The 21,310-nt window shown below is 41.6% G+C and overlaps 1 protein-coding gene across 2 annotated transcripts in view; it reads left to right on the top strand.

Moving 5' to 3' along the window:
- The window catches only part of LOC115122400 (atrial natriuretic peptide receptor 2-like), a 62,533-nt gene that overhangs the window by 19,035 nt on the left and 22,188 nt on the right, over positions 1–21,310 (top strand). The window contains exons 7-10 of one of the 2 annotated variants that reach the window (XM_029651610.2): positions 2,463–2,547; positions 12,483–12,603; positions 13,752–13,847; positions 15,906–15,983. In XM_029651610.2, the coding sequence (XP_029507470.1) occupies positions 2,463–2,547; positions 12,483–12,603; positions 13,752–13,847; positions 15,906–15,983 (380 nt within the window). The remainder of the gene's footprint in view (positions 1–2,462; positions 2,548–12,482; positions 12,604–13,751; positions 13,848–15,905; positions 15,984–21,310) is intronic. The other variant, XM_029651615.1, reaches the window with a different exon arrangement.

Raw genomic sequence — 21,310 nt, 5'->3', positions numbered from 1 at the left:
ATCAGCACTGAGCATATTTCAGGTCTGCTGAGCACAAACTTGAACATTGTGAAAATGCAGTGCGCGTTTACTGAGTGAGCGTTTACTGTGAACACTGAGGCGGTACCCAAGTAGGCTACTGAGGATATTTGATCATAATGTAGGCCTACCAGAGTGGCCTAACATCAAAAACAATGGAGAAAATGCATCCCATAACAATTTTATCATTCACCCTACACTAGCAGTCAATGTCTGGTGTTCAATGTAGGCCTACATTCCATGAGACTTTTGAAAAAAAAAACATGCAGGACTTGTCCTTCAGACAAGGAGATGACTGAAAATGTTGTTGTGTTGTTTGATGCAAAAAATACCTTTACAAAATAAAATGCATTATTATTCCCATACCATTATCACAGTAAATCAGACAAATTATGCTACCCTCTGCCTATTGGCTACTTAGCTTATTCAAGCCGGTCTCAAAATACAACACTGCCCCTTTAAGAAAGAAAAAAGCTCTTTACCCGACTCACTTTTCAAATATGTCTAGAATTGTAAACATTTTGTGCTCTTGCAGGAAGCAATCACTCTCTTATTGCTGACTACAAATGATTTATAACTGGGCTAATGACTCACTAACTAGTAAAGGATATGAACAAATGTGCACACATGGCTACGTGCAGCTCTTGCTTTTATCTCAAAACAAGCGCATCTACTCATGACCGCTCATGCTGTAAACACAGTCTAGATCAAAGTACAACCTACAACCAAATCTCTTGCATTGTTAGTTTTGTTTCGGTATGTTGCATTGAAAGTGGATAATATTGCATTGATTCGATCACAATTGCCACAATAAAGGGAAACGTTGATAGTGTTAACAGGGAAAACTCTAGAACATTGGTCACCAAACTTTTCTGAGTCAAGATCATCTTTTGAGTCAAAATGCAAGCCGAGATCTACCGCACAGTATTTTTTTTAACATGACTTAAACGTAAGCCTATGAAACATTAACCATTTAAAAACTGTACTGTAGCAATGAGGTTTGTACAGTAAGCTATAGGCCCTGCCTGTAAATGATCTACGCATATTGGCTTTGCTTGAATTGCCCTGCCAATGCATTATTTAAAAATTTGAGGTAGGCTATATGAACACACCGGTAATAGATCCATTGTTGTATTACTTGTGAGGCACAGCTGAGGGAGCATACATTTAAGTAATTCATGTTGTTACTCCTATGAGCAGAGAAAGTGAAATATTCCTTGATATTAAAAAAGACCCAAGCCACTAATAATAACAACAACGCATGCCTATAGATACACTTTCATACTCATTCCTTACTGCTGCAGTGCTTGTTGTAGCGCTGAGTGGAAATATGAAGAACACACATTTTATGCCTTATAAAAGTGTTGAATACAAAGTGTAAGAACTTAAACATAGACTGTCAAAGAGAAAGTGAGTTCATCTCTAGTATCTCTCTAGTTTTGAAATCTCATAGTATCAACTTTGCTATAGCTTTCTTTTATTCCTGCTATGTTACTGCAGACACGGTAGTCCAATTGACCAGCGTTAGGCCTATAGTGTACTTGATTTGCTCTCGGGCCTGGCGGGAAGGCAGAGTTTGTACCTTCTACCATATGAAATGGTTCAAAATGGCAACAGTTCGCCTGCAAGGCAGCTGAATCAAGTGTATCTTCCGCCATCAGCCTGAGACAAATAAAAAAATAGGAACACAAGGCTTTATTGTTGGGTTTTTTACAGAAATGTTTGGACATCGACCAGTCCATCGCGATCAACCGGTTGGTGACCACTGCTCTAGAAAGTTGAGTGAAGTTCAACCTTGTGCTTCTCTCTGTGGGCTAAGCGGCAGGCCCTGGTGGAGCTGCGAGGTAGTCTCGGCAGGCCCCCGGGGAGCTGCGCGGTAGCCACGGGGCTATTGCGCGCCTGCTGCTAACAGCTGAGAACTACTAGCTAACTGGCAAGCACAAAACAGTCAACAACTTCGGGAGTACAAACCCCCAGAAATCAGCCAATCGCCCTATAGTGGCAAAAGTATGACCTATCAAAAACGCACAGTTAAAGAGGAGAATAATTATTCTGGCATACTAAGAAAAAAGAAACGTGACACAGTGTGTAAATGGTAACACATTAGTGCAGAAAATGAAGAAGTTGATTAAAATGCTGGAAGTGAATGCTGGAATCAAACAATTAACTATGCAAATGAGCAAAAGCTGTGTGAATTAAGGAAATAGACGCCTGGCTCAAATAGAAGCCTGTTTCTAATAAGTGCATGTTGCATTCAGTGATTTAAGCAAATAAAGTTTTACGGTACCCAAATACAGAATATATTCATTTCAGGAAAGCATTGTGGAGTTTTAATACTATTGATTTTTGAAAGCATCATTTGGTTTTGAAAACACATGTTATAAATCTTGAAATGTTAATAAAAGGATAAATGTGTACATTGCTGTGTTTCCCTGTATTTTCAGGTCATCTTCCAGTGCTGGGGATTGTAGCTGTCGGGTCTGGCTTAGCCCTGATCATTTTTGGAATCTCCAGCTTCCTCATTTACAGGTGAGTTGTTTTGTTCATTCAGGCTTGTGCTCTGAAGACCAAGCAGTGAAATGAACATCTTTCATCTTGGAGGGAGGTAGAGGGAGGGGGAGACAGAGAGGGAGAGGGAGGGAGGGATAGAGGAAGGGAGGGAGAGGGGGGGGAGCAAGAGAGAGAGAATTGATGTGCTTCAAAGAGGATTTATTAGGAGCACAACTATAGGTGCCAGCATGAAATGCACATGATTGTTGCCAGGAGCAACCACTCAGCAAGTGATGGTGGAAAAGTAAAGCAGAAAAGTATGTCACTTCCCAAGGTAAACTCAGTTACACTATCTGGCCTAAATATTTGAACAACCACATAGTTACGCTCACATAATAGTAATTAACACGTTCCTTTGTTATTATTCTTTACATTGAATGTAGACAGAGACCTTTGCTTGATCTCCAGTCGCATTCTATGAACTTTGCTATGAACCTGTTTGTGAAATGAAATAGAGTTCCGGTGAGCTTTCGGAAATAAGTTCTAGTTTTTCATAATTGGATTTTTAAATGCGGAGGCTAGAAACACCCACATGTGCTTGTGCATCTGCTGGGGAAATGATTGGTACTCTCAACCCTGTCTATGTAGGGGCTGCATTCGGTCTTCAACAAGGTTTAGAGGGCTGCTCTGAAAATTGGTTATACTTCCTCGCCGTCAAAATGAGCAAAAAGCCATCGTTTCTGGAATTTCCGAAGCTGCCTGAATGTCTAGCTTTAATTTATGTGATTATTGGCGAGCTGGACACAGTCAAGGAAATGTATGAATGTAGGTCAATTTTCATTTCTACACTGTTTCGATTTGGTTTTAGTCATTTTAAAGTATGTCGAGTTAGTTTTCCCAATATTATTTTTACTTAGACCACCCGTGGTCCGGACATTTGACACCCCTTACTTATCTAGAGCGACATGTAAATGTTCGCACATGCTCTTCATGCAGATATAGTTTTGGCAGTAAATTAATGCATCTACTGTCACCCCTAATATTGATGTTAATGTTCTCCGTCACAGGTGGAACACTGATATTTCATATTAGTTATGTTTAATTTCAAAACATTAATTGGCCTCCTTCTATTTGCCAGGATTTTAATGACCAAATCTATATAATTACTTTCACAGTTAGATACTAGTTAGATACTAGGTATTCCTCAGGAAATAGGCAGAATTGCATTTCTGGAGTGAAACATATGTTTGGGTCATTGGCTTTATATGAAACTCCATTATTTGGCTATATAGGGTTCTGTTATAGGGGTTGTGAACAAGCACATTTTCTCAAAGACTTCACAATTTAAGGTGTCATTTCCTTCCATGTGTATCTTACAACATTCAAAGAAGGGTCATCTTGGCTTTCTAATAAAGACTGACTGGGTTTAAATGTGTGTGAAGTGCAGAGTTGGGTAGGTTACTTTCTAAATGTAATCTGTTACAGTTACTAGTTACCTATCCAAAATTGTAATCAGTAACGTAACTTTTGGATTACCCGATCTCAGTAATGTAATCTGATTACATTCAGTTACTTTTAGATTACTTTCCCCTTAATTAACTTCTTGGTGACAGGAGGGCAGTATTGAGTAGGTTGGATGAATAAGGTGCCCAGAGTAAACTGCCTGCTACTCTGTCCCAGATGCTAATATATGCATATTATTAGTGGTATTGGATAGAAAACACTCTGAAGTTTCTAAAACTGTTTGAATGATGTCTGTGAGTATAACAGAACTCATATGGCAGGCAAAAATCTGAGAAAAATCCAACGAGGAAGTGGGAAATCTGAGGCTTGTAGTTTTTTCACCCAGCCCCTATTGTAGATACAGTGGGATATTGCTTCCACTAGATGTCAACAGTCTTTAGAAAATTGTTTGAGGCTTCTACTCTGAAGTGGGACAGAATGAGAGAGGAATGAGTCAGAGGTCTGCCAGCAGTCACGCGCTGGTCACGCGCATTTCACATGAGAGGTAGCTCCCATTCCTTTGCTTTTCTGAAGACAAAGGAATTGTCCGGTTGGAATATTATTGAAGATTTATGTTACAAACATCCTTAAGATTGATTCCATACATCGTTTGACAAGTTTCTACGGGCTGTAACGGAACTTTTTGAACTTTTCGTCCGACGTTTGGCTGGACCTGAACGCGCTTTTGGATTTGTTTACCAAACGCCCTAACAAAAGAAGCTATTTGGACATTATCGAACAAAACAAACATTTATTGTGGAACTGCGAATCCTGGAAGTGCATTCTGATGAATATCATCAAAGGTAAGTGAATATTTATAATGCTCTTTTTGACTAATGTTGACTACCCAACATGGCAGATATTTATTTTGAAATCTGACACAGCGGTTACATTAAGGAGAAGTGTATCTAAAGTTCCATGCATAACACTTGAATTTTCATCAACATTTATAATGAGTATTTCTGTGAATTCATGTGGCCCTCTGCACAATCACTGCATGTTTTAGAACTACTGAACGTAACGCGCCAATGTAAAATGATTTTAAAAAATATAAATATGCACTTTATCGAACAAAACATACATGTATTGTGTAACATGACGTCCTATGAGTGTCATCTGATGAAGATCATCAAAGGTCAGTGATTCATTTTATCTCTATTTGTGCTTTTTGTGACTCCTCTCTTTGGCTGGAAAAATGGCTGTGTTTTTCTGTGAGTTGGTGGTGACCTAACATAATCGTTTTTGGTGCTTTCGTGGTAAAGCATTTTTTAAATCAGACACTGTGGCTGGATTAACGAGAATTGTATCTTTAAAATTGTGTAAAACACTTGTATGCTTGAGGAATTTTAATTATGAGATTTTTTTTGTTTTGAATTTGGCGCCTTGTACTTTCACTGGCTGTTGGCGAGGTGGGACACTACCGTCCCACATATCCCAGCAAGGTTTTAAGAGGCATTAGAAGAAGACAGAAATGTAGATTACCAATTGAACGGAATCTATTGCAAGATAAATCAATGTTAAAGTTTAAATAGCTGGCCATATATGGATGTTAGATTTTAATTTATGAGTTGGTTATGTAGGCTTCTTCTAACCTAATCGCTTTCTACTACATATAATAATACAATTAAATTATATCTTTACATTAAAAACCAAAGGCTAACAGAATTCCAGTCATTACAATAAATGATATACCCCTTGATCTTCAACAATAGGACGTGGAAATATGAAAGTATAGATTAGCCAAATTATTTTACCTGAGAATAACCCCAAAACTAAGGATTTATAAGACAGCCCTACTCTGTTGTTTATGATTTTGTTGTCATGGAGGACTGATTGGGCTCATTGGTTCAAGTTGAAAAATAAATGCTGCGCTCATGGAATGGCATGCTTTGAGCACTACTGAAAAGGGCTATTTTCATTTGGAAAATGAATGTCATATGCTGCATAGGCCCATTGTTTACCTTTTTGTTGGTGACACTTTGATATCTTGACAATATGCAGCAGTTTAAAGGGCAAATCCACAGATGACACAATAACAAAACGGTCGCCCCTCCTCTGTTTTGGTAAAAAGCTAAGGGATGGGCCTGGAGAAATGTAACCACTCTCAGATTAATAGACAGAGCTATGGATGCAAAGATTGACCATCCATGATATCAAAATTATTGTTTTAACCATGGTATGAGGCTATACAGTGTTTGTTTACATTTACATTGTTTACAGACATTGGACAAAAACAAGCTTTTATTTTGGGTTCTCATGGAGTGTGACAGTTGAACTAAGCTCATGAGCCATTTATTTATAAGTTATAGTCTTCAAGAATCAATGGATATACAGCACCGGTCAAAAGTTTTAGGACACCTACTCATTCAAGGGTTTTCTTTATTTTTACTATTTTCTACAGTGTAGAATAATAGTGAATACATCAACACTATGCAATAAGTGGAAAATATGGAATCATGAGGTAACCAAAAAAGTGCAAAGCCGTCATCAAGGCAAAGGGCGGCTACTTTGACGAATCTCAAATATGTCACGCCCTGACCTTAGTTATCTTGACCTTATCTTGATCCTGACCTTTCTAGCCCGGTGCACTCTATTCCAGCTCCTCGCATTGGCCGGGCTAGAATGGGCATCCAGCCAGGTAGGAGAGTGCCGGCTCAGCGCTCCTGGTCTCCAGTGTACCTCCTTGGACCAGGATATCCTGCGCTGGCTCTGCGTACTGAGTCTGCACAGCCCTGTGCGTCCTGTGCCAGCGCCCTGCATTTGCAGGGCAAGTATAAACATCCAGCCAGGACGGGTTGTGTCAGCTCTACACTCCAGACCTCCAGTACGCGTCCACAGGCCAGTACGTCCTGCGCCTGCTCCCCGCACTCGCCCTGAGGTGCGTGTCCCCAGCCCAGTACCACCAGTGCCAACACCACGCACCAGGCTTCCTGTGCGTCTCCAGAGCCCTGTACGCCCTGTTCCTCCTCCCCGCACTCGCCCTGAGGTGCGTGTCCCCAGCCCAGTACCACCAGTGCCAACACCACGCACCAGGCTTCCTGTGCGTCTCCAGAGCCCTGTACGCCCTGTTCCTCCTCCCCGCACTCGCCCTGAGGTGCGTGTCCCCAGCCCGGTACCACCAGTGCCGGCACCACGCACCAGGCCTACAGTGCGCCTCGCCAGTCCAGAGCGTCCGGCGACAGTACCCAGTCCAGACCGTCCGGCTACAGTACCCAGTCCAGAGCATCCGGCGACAGTACCCAGTCCAGAGCGTCCGGCGACAGTACCCATTCCAGAGCGTCCGGCGATAGTTTACAGACCGGAACGTCCTACGACGGGCCACAGACCGGAACCTCCTACAACGGGCCACAGACCAGAACCTCCTACGACGGGTCACAGTCCGGAACCTACCACGACGGGTGACAGTCTGGCTCCCTCCAGTCCGGATCTGCCAGAGTCTCCATCCAGTCCGGATCTGCCAGAGTCTCCCTCCAGTCCGGATCTGCCAGAGTCTCCCTCCAGTCCGGATCTACCAGAGTCTCCCTCCAGTCCGGATCTGCCAGAGTCTCCCGCCTGTCCGGCGCTGCCAGAGTCTCCCGCCTGTCCAGCGCTGCCAGAGTCTCCCGCCTGTCCGGCGCTGCCAGAGTCTCCCGCCAGTCCAGAGGCGCCACTCACTCCAGACTCGACCATCAGTCCAGTGGCGTCCTCTAGCCCGGGGTCGATGGTGAGGGTTCCCGCTCCAGAGACATTACATAAGTGGGCCGAGTCAGAAGTGGAGCGGGGTCCACGTCCCTCACCAGAACCGCCACCGCGGCTTAATGCCCACCCAGACCCTCCCATATAGGTGTAGGTTTGCGGCCGGGAGTCCGCACCTTGGGGGGGGGGGGGGGGGGGGGTACTGTCATGCCCTGACATTAGTTATCTTTGTTTTCTTTATTATTTTGGTTAGGTCAGGGTGTGACATGGGTGATGTATGTGTTTTTGTTCCTGTCTAGGGGTTTTGTTTTTCTATGGTTAGTTGCCTGTGTCGGCACTTGTTTATATACAGCGTCACGTTCATTTTGTTGTTTTGTATAGTTTGTTTAGTATTTCTTCGTTAATAAATAGAAGAATGTATTCACATCACGCTGCACCTTGGTCTCCTCCATTCAACGAACGTGACAAAATATAACATATTTTGATTTGTATAACACTTTTTTGGTTACTAAATGATTCCATATGTGTTATTTCATAGTTTTGATGTCTCACTATTTTTCTACAATGTTGAAAGTAGTAAAAATGAAGAAAACCCCTGGAATGAGTAGGTATGTCCAAACGTTTGACTGGTACCGTAAATATATTTTATAAATCCAAAAATGGATGTAGCAACTACAGATTGCCCCTTTATGTTTATCAAAAGTGTGTGAGTTTGAGCATGTGTCCATTAGGACTATGGATTTTTTTTATCAGCATGAATTAGATTGAGCAATAAAACAGACTTTTATTCCTTAGGCTGGGATCTGCATTATGCAGCTGTTGCAAGAGCACATTTTTCCCTGGCTGTCCACTGGTTTCAAAAACAATGATTGACAGGCAGCTTAAACTGATTGAATTCAACCTTTATTGGGTTCAAATACACATTTAGATGTGTGAACAGCCATCCACAACAACCACAATCCGTGAGGTGCAAATAGATAAATGAGAGAGCAGCAGTGTGATTCACATCAATGCGCTATGTAGATATCAATAATAAGTGATATCTGTATCACCGTAGACTACACCACTCCTGTCATCCTTACCTCCAAGCGTTTATTCAAGTTGGATAATCTTTGGATGCCGACAGCAGTTGCACCATTGGAATACATAGCTTGGACAGTAGCCTACAAAAGCCTATTCCTGCTCTTTTCCCGCGATCCATCAAGCACATTTGGTGTGTCATCATAGTGGTCTCTGACTTGTGGTCAGACTCGCTCAGCTGGAACAAACTTAAACGTGTGCCTTTTTCCAATGCTGATTTGAATGTCATTGCGAAAACAGAGTGTCAAAGAATTTTTTTCGCAAACATCTTTTCTGAGTTTAAAAGTCATCCTTGAAGTAAACATCTAGTTTTTCAAAAGCATCTGTAATCTGATTACAGTAATTTAGCTGGTAATGTAACAATGACAGTTAGTGTTTTTTTGTAATCCCTTACATGTAACGGATTACAACTCCCCATCCCTGGTGAAGTGTCAGGGGATGTTGAGCAGAACCTACCATAGGGCTCTGTAGTTTAATGGAGAGTTTGTCCAGCAAAGGTATTCACATATGGGATTTATGAAACAATAGAGCTAGTGTGGAGCACTTTGGTGCTGCGGCTACCAGACTGCAAATGAATGCCTTTAAATAGAAAAATCCTTTTGGGGGGAGAGAGAATTGGTTTAATAGTGTTTCCTGCCTTAAAAGATTGCACCGCTCCCCAGCGATAATGTGACATTTCCATTCTTCCACACGGGCACAGTCTAGAGAGTTTATACAGTTGAAGTCGGAAATGTACATACCGTACACTTAGGTTGGAGTCATTAAAACTCGTTTTTCAACCACTCCACAAATGTACTTTTAACAAACTATAGTTTTGGCAATTGGTTAGGACATCTACTTTGTGCATGACACAAGTAATTTTTCCAACAATTGTTTTCAGATAGATTATTTCACTTATTTCACTTGTATCACAATTCCAGTTGGGTGGCAGGTAGCCTAGTGGTTAGAGTGTTGGACTAGTAACCGCAAGGTTGAAAGATCGAATCCACAAGCTGACAAGGTAAAAATCTGTCGTTCTACCCCTGAACAAGGCAGTTAACCCACTGTTCCTAAGCTGTCATTGAAAATAAGAATTTGTTCTTAACTGATTTGCCTAGTAAAATAAAAAATACTGCCCAGGAAGGAGACGTGTTCTGTCTCCTAGAGATGAATGTATTTGGTGCGAAAAGTGCAAATCAAACCCAGAACAACAGCAAAGGACCTTGTGAAGATGCTGGAGGAAACAGGTACAAAAGTATCTATATCCACACTAAAACAAGTCATATATTGACATAACCTGAGAGGCCACTCAGCAAGGAAGAAGCCACTGCTCCAAAACCACCATAAAAAAACCCTAGACTATGGTTTGCAACTGCACATGGGGACAAAGATAGTACTTTTTGGAGAAATGTCCTCTGGTCTGATGAAACAAAAGTAGAACTGTTTGGCCATAATGACCATCATTATGTTTGGAGGAAAAAGGCAAGCCGAAGAACAGCATCCCAACCGTGAAGCACGGGGGTGGCAGCATCATGTTGTGGGGGTGCTTTGCTGCAGTAGGGACTGGTGCACTTCACAAAATAGATGGCATCATGAGAAGGAAAATTATGTGGATATATTGAAGCAACATCTCAAGATATCAGTCAGGAAGTTAAAGCTTGGTCGCAAATGGGTCTTCCAAATGGACAATGACCCCAAGCATACTTCCAGATTTGTGGCAAAATGGCTTAAGGACAAGAAAGTCAAGGTATTGGAGTGGCCATCACAAAGCCCTGACCTCGATCATATAGAAAAGTTGTGGGCAGAACTGAAAAAGCTTGTGCGAGCAAGTAGGCCTACAGACCTGGCTCAGTTACACCAGCTCTGTCAGGAAGAATGGTTCAAAATTCACCCAACTTATTGTGGGAAGCTTGTGGAAGGCTACCCGAAAAGTTTTACCCAAGTTAACCAATTTAAAGGCTATGCTACCAAATACTGAAATAAATCATTCTCTCTGCTATTATTCTGACATTTCACATTCTTAAAATTAAGTGGTGATCCTAACTGACCTAAAACAGGGAATGTTTACTAGGATTAAATGTCAGGAATTGTGCAACTGTGTTTAAATGTATTTGGCTAAGGTGTATGTAAACTTCCGACTTCAACTGTATATACTCACGGGCATAAAACAAATAACTTTACATGAATCAACAACCAATCAGCATACTGCTAAAGCAACACTTGAGTGGTTTAAGGGGAAACATTTAAATGTCTTGGAATGGCCTAGTCAAAGCCTAGACCTCAATCCAATTGAGAATCTGTGGTATGACTTAAAGATTGCTGTACACAAGCGGAACCCATCCAACTTGAAGGAACTGGAGCAGTTTTGCCTTGAAGAATGGGCAGAAATCCCAGTGGCTAGATGTGCCAAGCTTATAGAGACATACCCCAAGAGACTTACAAGTTTTTATCTGGTTTATGAATTGACTAAAAGTAGCTGATTAGTAAAAGTAGCTGATCAGACACTTACTTACTAAGATGAGGCTTATCTTGTAGTTCTTATGTTTGGTACAACTTACGTCTGTTTTAGACATACCTACAGTTAATACAGTTCCTACTTAGTCAAGGAGTCACTTGAAAGCCCTGTACCGTTTGTTTTCTACTCTGAATTGGCTACTCTGGAATGCAGGGCCATGGAAGTTGGTTCCTGTGCATACACATCAAGAACAGCTCCAAGTCTTCAATGTTAAGACCCAGCAAAAGGAGGACGGGAGTTAAGATCAGAATGAATGGTGATTGGCCACTGTGGGTGGAAATGCAGCTCTTGCAGAAAGAGGAAATTAGGAATATATGAATAATTGTTTAACTACATGTACTGTACATGTGAGTGAAAATAGCTGTTTTATTTGTTTCTCCAGAACACATTTTCAAGTCACATGTATGGTACATGTAGTTAAATAATTATTCAATAGGTGGCTCAGCAGAGGGGTAAACTCCACCAATATGCAAACGCTGCAATAATATACTGGCACTATCTGGAAGTGTCTTGCACCTTTTAGACTGACCTGGAATGTGTGGCTCTTTTTCCCCCTTCATTTTCAACGTATCAAACTAATAACCATTTCCCCCTCAAAACGCTCACATTCCTAACATTGAAGCCATGCTTGAGGATTTTTAAAAACATGGATTTTTTGCAGCAAATCGGGGGGATGTTGAGAAACACCAGGTCCTGAGAGATCTGCACCAGATGTGTTTATTCACTTGGATATTTTTTTTTCACATCTCAGAGTGACTTCCAGTTATACTGGTCTTTAAAAATATTTTTAAGTGGTCTATTTTTGGTCACACAGTATTTAGTTTTGTTCTGGTAACTTACAGTTTGATCGACATTGGGGAGGTAGAATTGTAACATTACATCATTAAAGTTATTATCATAATACCACAACTTTATTTTGATCATTTTTCATAGAGCTGTGGACAGTTCGAACTTGACCCTTTGTCAGTGTTAGATTGCTGAGCCCTAATCATTCATTTAATCAGATAGTATCTGAGGAAATACCACTGACAAAAGTTTGATATCTCATTTGATATGGCAAGTGTCAATTATGTGGAAAGATCATAACAGTAATGATTCTATCATGTTAGAACAATCTGATAACAACAATGTATGCATAATGTATCTACATACTAGAGTTTCAGTTCGGTGCCTTTGTTGTAAACCCTTTTATTCATGTCTCCTCCTGCTGTTCTTGTTGAAGGAAACTGAAGCTGGAAAAGGAGTTGGCTGGAATGCTGTGGAGGATAAAGTGGGAGGACCTGCAGTTTGAGAGCCCCAACAAATATCCCAAAAAAACAGGCAGCCGTCTCACCCTCTCACAGGTACATTTGTCTCTGAAATAAGACTCAAGAGTTCAAACCAATGAATGACCTGTATTATGTTGTTTATTAGTTGTTCAAGAGCAATCTCATATTATGACATGCTGGCAGCCTAAAACATTTCCTCACAATTTGATCTTAATATTGTTTAGATTTGATCAGTAGTCCTGGCACTGCCGTGCATCGGAGATGAAGATGTTGTTGTTTCTCTAGCAGATTAGAATTCCATTTTAGCCAGTGGGAAAGAAAAGGCTCAACAGATGCAGTTTATCTTGCTAAAACCTCTCTACAGACCCACAGTATCACTGCTACCTCTCTCATAGCTTTGTTCTTAAGGCATCTTTGAGATTCCGTTTGTAATGAAAAGTGGTATATAAAATACATCTATTATTATTATTATTATTATATGCAACAGAGGACGAGATGTCTGTCTCCGTGGTACAATTCATGACATCATTGTTGTTTAATAGCACACCAAATGTGCAGTAACAACACTGGCATTGGAATGTATCTAAAACTGTAGTTACATGTTTGGTGTCTGTACATACAGTATATGTTTTACATTGAGAGTGAAAGAGAGAAAAACAGTCCAAATCCTTTGTTAGTTTAAACATTCTTGAACGTCTTCCCGGTGGTTTACTGAAGGTGGCTGGGTTTGCGGTGGCAGACACATATTAAATGATTGTTAAAATAATCCCAAATCGTACAGTACACACGTGGAGACATTCATGCACGCACATGCACACACCTTCATTACAAGCTTTCAGTCCAATTCCTGGGATAATAGTGTGGAAAACATGTTGATTTTCCAGACCGATTTATTTCCAGTATGCCATGTGTTGCCAGTATTTGCATTATCTAAACATGCGTAGTGCATGCTGACACTTAATACATTACCCTCACCCCCTTTTCATTCACTCTGTGTACACCCGTTGCTACACATACGTCTCCCGAGATTCGGTTTAGCGTATGAAAACAGCAATTCTTCATTTAACTGGCAAATATACCCATTGCACTTACATATGAATAAAATGTTCAAGCTATTGCAAATAACTCATCTGAATTGTATATTTGCATATGTAATGATAACCAAACTGAACCTAACTGTAGTGTGCCTGAACATTTCTCTGACTGTATCTTATCTGAGAAAGGATACTTGTTCCTCCTTCCAGAGAGGCTCCAGCTACGGCTCCTTGATAACTGCCCATGGAAAATATCAGCTATTTGCTAAAACAGGCTATTTTAAGGTAAGGCTTTCTGAGTTCTGACATTTTCAACTCCTGCTCACCCACGTGTACACGCTCACAGAGGAGATGGAGAAGAGAGTAGGCGAGCTCTGCACAGCTCAGCTGGGCTGGTTTTAATGTGATACACAGTGTGGTTCACACCTCGTCTGGACACAGCTAGCAACGTGTTGTTGTTAATGTCTCTGTTTAATGAGTCTACTGAGAAGGGGGAGGATTATGTGAAAAACGTCATGCTTTGAATGTTGAGACGTGGTTGTTGGCTACATGTAACACATTTCTTCTCTATTGAAATATGCTGTAAAGTATCCAAAGCATTATATTTCCTCCTTTTTTCTATTTAGAATGCACACTTTGAATTTGATGGTGAGCTGCTCAATTGCTATATTCCTCCTATTGTACCTAGCAGTCTATAATGTACTGTCTCCCTGGATTTCTCTCGCTTCCTCACCTTCTCTGAAGATTGACTTATCATCCCATTTCAAAGTGACAGATATAACTCTCCATTCCGGTAGCATAGAGTTCATGGTAAATATACCTGGCACACAGATACTATACTCTGTTAAAGGAACACTGAAGTACACCTATTTTTACTTATGTTTTTCCCTTCCTCTTCCTCTTCCCAAGAATTCAGTGAATAAGAATGGAATACGTCAATGTTCCCATGAACCTTATACATGTCCTTTCTTTTCGCTATTTCCCTACAATGAATGGATGCCTGTCTGTCACACAGCTCCCAAAGATGGTCACATTAAGTTCTAGAACACATCTCTTTCAGTACACCACACATAGAACACATCTCTTTCAGTACACCACACATAGAACACATATCTTTCAGTACACCACGCATAGAACACATCTCTTTCAGTACACCACACATAGAACACATCACTTTCAGTACACCACGCATAGAACACATCTCTTTCAGTACACCACACATAGAACACATCTCTTTCAGTACACCACGCATAGAACACATCTCTTTCAGTACACCACACATATAACACATCTCTTTCAGTACACCACGCATAGAACACATCTCTTTCAGTACACCACGCATAGAACACATCTCTTTCAGTACACCACACATAGAACACATCTCTTTCAGTACACCACACATAGAACACATCTCTTTCAGTACACCACACATAGAACACATCTCTTTCAGTACACCACACATAGAACACATCTATTTCAGTACACCACACATAGAACACATCTCTTTCAGTACACCACGCATAGAACACATCTCTTTCAGTACACCACACACATAACACATCTCTTTCAGTACACCACACATAGAACACATCTCTTTCAGTACACCACGCATAGAACACATCTCTTTCAGTACACCACACATATAACACATCTCTTTCAGTACACCACACATAGAACACATCTCTTTCAGTACACCATGCATAGAACACATCTCTTTCAGTACACCACACATATAACACATCTCTTTCAGTACACCACACATAGAACACATCTCTTTCAGTACACCACGCATAGAACACATCTATTTCAGTACACCACACATAGAACACATCTCTTTCAGTACACCACACATATAACACATCTCTTTCAGTACACCACACATGGAACACATCTCTTTCAGTACACCATGCATAGAACACATCTCTTTCAGTACACCACACATATAACACATCTCTTTCAGTACACCACACATAGAACACATCTCTTTCAGTACACCACGCATAGAACACATCTCTTTCAGTACACCACACATAGAACACATCTCTTTCAGTACACCACGCATAGAACACATCTCTTTCAGTACACCACACATATAACACATCTCTTTCAGTACACCACACATAGAACACATCTCTTTCAGTACACCACACATATAACACATCTCTTTCAGTACACCACACATAGAACACATCTCTTTCAGTACACCACACATATAACACATTTCTTTCAGTACACCACACATAGAACACATCTCTTTCAGTACACCACGCAGTAGTCTGTCACGCAGCCTGCATAGAAGGTTATTAATATCTGTCTCTTTATCTTGCTGTCTCTTTGACACAGGGCAACCTGGTGGCCATCAAACATATGAACAAGAAGAGGATAGAGCTGACCAGACAAGTGCTGTTTGAACTCAAACATGTAAGCCCAGATCAGTGCCAAATGTTTGACTGTATACAGTGCCTTCGGAAAGTATTCAGACCCCTTCACTTTTTCCACATTCTGTTACGTTACAGCCTTATTCTAAAAATGATTACATCGTTTTTCCCTCAGCAATCCACACACAATACCCCATAATGACAAAGCAAAAACAGGTTTTTAGACATTTTAGGAAATGTAAAAACAGAAATACATTATTTACAAAAGTATTCAGACCCTTTGCTATGAGACTCGAAATTGAGCTCAGCTGCATGCTGTTTCCATTGATCATCCTTGAGATGTTTCTACAACTTGATTGGAGTTGACCGGTGGTAAATTCAATTGATTGGACATGATTTGGAAAGGCACACACCTGTCTAGATAAGGTTCCACAGTTGACAGTGCATGTCAGAGCAAAAACCAAGCCATGAGTTTGAAGGAATTGTCTGTAGACCTCCGAGACAGGATTGTGTGGTGGCACAGATCTGGAGAAGGGTACCAAAAAATGTCTGCAGCATTGGAGGTCCCCAAGAACACAGTGGCCTCCATCATTCTTAAACTGAGGAAGTTTGGTACCATCAAGATTCTTCCTAGAGCTGGCCGCCCGGCCAAAATGATGGTAACTCTGACAGAGCTCCAGAGTTCCTCTATGGAGATGGGAGAATCGTTCAGAGGGACAACCATCTCTGCGGCACTCCACCAATCAGGCCTTTATGGTTGAGTGGCCAGATGGAAGCCACTCCTCAGTGAAAGACACGACAACCCGCTTGAAGTTTGCCAAAAGGCACCTAAAGGACTCTCAGACCATGAGAAACAAGATTCTCTGGTCTGATTAAACCAAGATTGAACTCTTTAGCCTGAATGCCAAGCGTCATGTCTAAAGGACACCTGGCACTATCCCTACAGTGAAGCATGGTGGTGGCAGCATCATGCTGTGGGGATGTTATTCAGTGGCAGGGACTGGGAGATTAGTCAGGATCGAGGCAAAGATGAACGGAGCAAAGTACAGAGAGATCCTTGATGAAAACCTGCTCCAGAGCGCTCAGGACATCAGACTGGGTTGAAGGTTCACCTTCCAACAGGACAACAACCCTAAGCACACAGGGAAGACAACGCAGGAGTGGCTTTGGGACAAGTCTCTGAATGTCCTTGACTGGCCCAGCCAGAGCCCGGACTTGAACCTGAAAATAGCTGTGCAGCAACGCTCTCCATCCAACCTGACAGAGCTTGAGAGGATCTGCAGAGAGGAATGGGAGAAACTCGCCAAATACAGGTGTGCCAAGCTTGTAGCGTCATACCCAAGAAGACTTGAGGCTGTAATTGCTGCCAAAGGTGCTTCAACAAAGTACTGAGTAAAGGGTCTGAATCAAATCAAATCAAAGTTTATTTGTCACGTGCGCTGAATACAACAGTGAAATGCTTACTTACAGGCTTCAACAAATGGTGCGAGAAATAAAAGGTGTGTGTGTGTAGGTAAGTAAAGAAATAAAACAACAGTAAAAAGACATTTGAAAAAAGAGTAACAGGGCTATATACCGACACCGGTTAGTCAGGCTTATTGAGGTAGTATGTACATGTAGGTATCGTTAAAGTGACTATACATATTTGATGAACAGAGAGTAGCAGAAGCGTAAGAAGAGGGGTTGGCGGGTGGTGGGACACAATGCAGATAGCCCGGTTAGCAAATGTGCGGGAGCACTGGTTGGTCGGGCCAATTTAGGTAGTATGTACATGAATGTATAGTTGAAGTGACTATGCATATAAGATAAACAGAGAGTAGCAGCAGCGTAAAAGAAGGGTTGGGGGGGCACACAATGCAAATAGTCCGGGTAACCATTTGGTCACCTGTTCAGGAGTCTTATTGCTTGGGGGTAAAAACTGTTGAGAAGCCTTTTTGTCCTAGACTTGGCACTCCGGTACCGCTTGCCATGCGGTAGTAGAGAGAACAGTCTATGACTGGGGAGGCTGGGGTCTTTGACCATTTTTAGGGCCTTCCTCTGACACTGCCTGGTGTAGAGGTCCTGGATGCCAGGCAGCTTTGCCCCAGTGATGTACTGGGCCATACGCACTACCCTCTGAAGTGCCTTGTGGTCGGAGGCCGAGCAATTGCCGTACCAGGCAGTGATGCAACCGGTCAGGAAGCTCTCGATGTTGCAGCTGTTGAGGATCTGAGGACCCATGCCAAATCTTTTTAGTTTCCTGAGGGGGAATAGGCTTTGTCGTGCCCTCTTCAACAACTGTCTTGGTGTGTTTGGACCAATCTAGTTTATTGTTGATGTGGACGCCAAGGAATTTGAAGCTCTCAACCTGCTCCACTACAGCCCTGTCGATGAGAATGGGGACGTGCTCGGTGCTCCTTTTCCTGTAGTCCACAATCATCTCCTTAGTCTTGGTCTTGGTCTTATGTAAATGTGATATTTCAGTAAATCAAATCAAATCAAATCAAATCAAATTTTATTTGTCACATACACATGGTTAGCAGATGTTAATGCGAGTGTAGCGAAATGCTTGTGCTTCTAGTTCCGACAATGCAGTGATAACCAACAAGTAATCTAACTAACAATTCTAAAACTACTGTCTTATACACAGTGTAAGGGGATAAAGAATATGTACATAAGGATATATGAGTGAGTGATGGTACAGAGCAGCATACAGTAGATGGTATCGAGTACAGTATATACATATGAGATGAGTATGTAGACAAAGTAAACAAAGTGGCATAGTTAAAGTGGCTAGTGATACATGTATTACATAAGGATGCAGTCGATGATGTAGAGTACAGTATATACTATAAGTAACATTATATAAGGTAGCATTGTTTAAAGTGGCTAGTGATATATTTACATCATTTCCCATCAATTCCCATTATTAAAGTGGCTGGAGTTGGGTCAGTGTCAATGACAGTGTGTTGGCAGCAGCCACTCAATGGTGGCTGTTTAACAGTCTGATAGCCTTGAGATAGAAGCTGTTTTTCAGTCTCTCAGTCCCAGCTTTGATGCACCTGTACTGACCTCGCCTTCTGGATGATAGCGGGGTGAACAGGCAGTGGTTCGGGTGGTTGATGTCCTTGATGATCTTTATGGCCTTCCTGTAACATCGGGTGGTGTAGGTGTCCTGGAGGGCAGGTAGTTTGCCCCCGGTGATGCGTTGTGCAGACCTCACTACCCTCTGGAGAGCCTTACGGTTGAGGGCGGAGCAGTTGCCGTACCAGGCGGTGATACAGCCCGCCAGGATGCTCTCGATTGTGCATCTGTAGAAGTTTGTGAGTGCTTTTGGTGACAAGCCGAATTTCTTCAGCCTCCTGAGGTTGAAGAGGCGCTGCTGCGCCTTCTTCACGACGCTGTCAGTGTGAGTGGACCAATTCAGTTTGTCTGTGATGTGTATGCCGAGGAACTTAAAACTTGCTACCCTCTCCACTACTGTTCCATCGATGTGGATAGGGGGGTGTTCCCTCTGCTGTTTCCTGAAGTCCACAATCATCTCCTTAGTTTTGTTGACGTTGAGTGTGAGGTTATTTTTAAATTTACAAAAATGTCTAAAAAGCTGTTTTTACTTTGTCATTATGGGGTATTGTGTGTAGATTGATGAGGGAAAAAACGATTGAATCCGTTTTAGAATAAGGCTGTAACGTAACAGAATGTGGAAAAAGTCCAGGCGTTTGAATACTTTCCAAATGTACTGTATGTGTGATGTTATTACTTAACATTATTATCATAAAGTCTGGTGTGTTGTTTAACTCTTTACTACCTCACTGCAGGGGTATTCATTCCCTAAGTAAGCATTTGTTGAGCTTCGTTCAGCTAGATGGTCCCGTGAGGCTCAGTTGGTAGAGCATGGTGCTGTAAACATCAGAGTTGTGGGTGCAATTCCCACAGGTGGCCAGTATGAAAAAAGTATTCAAATGTGTGCACTCACTACTGTAAGTTTGCTCTGGAAAAGAGTGTCTATTAAATTACTCATATGTAAAAATATAGTGGTCTTTTACCTCGTTGATGATTTAGTTTTATTGGCTGCTATAGAGAGTTCACTCACCTGATTTAAACCAGTCGCTGATGAAAATATTAAAGTAGTAAACACTTGGACCCTCCAGGACTAGAGTTGAATGTGCCTGCCTTGTTCCCTGCCTCCTGTTGTTGTAGGGGATCATACCTCTGTTTATGACCCCTGTGCAACAGCAGTAGTAGAATGAGTCTCTCCCACTGAGGTGGTTAAGCCACTGTAGACTTTGGGGGATGTGAAGGGGATGTGTACTGAATCATTACCAGGTTGTTCACAGGAGGGCCTCTTTCACTCTGCTGCAGGAGATGTCTCATTAATGAACCTGTGCTCTTGCTGCTGTTACAAAGACAGATCCTCAAACATCCTCAAACACCCTCCAACATCAGCTGTGGATGAAGAAAATTGTCTCCGTTTTGGGAATGACATTTTATGAGACAGTTATAAGGAAATGTGGGGGGAAACAACTAATACTTGAAACACAATGTGGAAAAGGCAAACATTGATGAAACATATTAGTTTAACCCTCCTGTTGTGTTCATTTCATGTTAATTAATTCTGTGGTCCCGGTCCAAAATGACCGCTCCATTATAGCTGATTATAAATCCATAATAATACATATATTATCACCTAATGTTGTGATAGATCTTTTTATCAACTTAAGTTCTTGTGTACAAGTTTTGAACTTCTATTTGCTATTTATGGCCTCTAGGCCTCATTGACCTGAGCTCATATAACTTGTTTTTAAGTTAGAAAAAGCATAATGTATGAATTATTTTGACTATAACAAATACTCAGATTAAATATATTGTGCTAGTTATCACAGACTACTTTGTGTCAAAGTTTAACAAGGACTCTCTCTCCTCCTCACCAGTATCATGATCAAAGATATGATCAAGAGCCTCACATACAGTATATCGTTTGGTCATTGTGCTGCCACAGAATGAATTGTGAGCAAGGCCTCAAAAAAGCTTTATATACCAGAGCTGCGAGAAAAGTTCTATATATTATTGAAACAATGTTGCGATTGTTTGTGAGAATGCCAACAGGTGTGGTTCCCGTGGGGGAAAGATTATATTGGGGAAAGGTTCCCGTGGGGGTTGTCATGGAAGCCAAGAAGGGGAGTGAGGTGTGTGTGTGTGCTCAAACACACAGGCATGTGGGGGTCTGGGAGAAGAAATGTGTCCATCTGATGAATGGGGATATGCCTGAACTAAATGTTATACACTAATTGTAGTCTCACCTATTAATTTCCTTTGACCGGGAACACCACAGGTGTACAAAAGTTAAATAAAACACCCAAAATGTAATGAAAATCATCCAAATGTATTTTG

The sequence above is a fragment of the Oncorhynchus nerka genome, linkage group LG4, assembly GCF_034236695.1.
Source record: "Oncorhynchus nerka isolate Pitt River linkage group LG4, Oner_Uvic_2.0, whole genome shotgun sequence".
Taxonomy (NCBI): Eukaryota; Metazoa; Chordata; class Actinopteri; order Salmoniformes; family Salmonidae; genus Oncorhynchus; species Oncorhynchus nerka.
The sequence above is the reverse complement of the archived record's forward strand: the minus strand, read 5'-3'. Positions and strand labels throughout refer to the sequence as shown.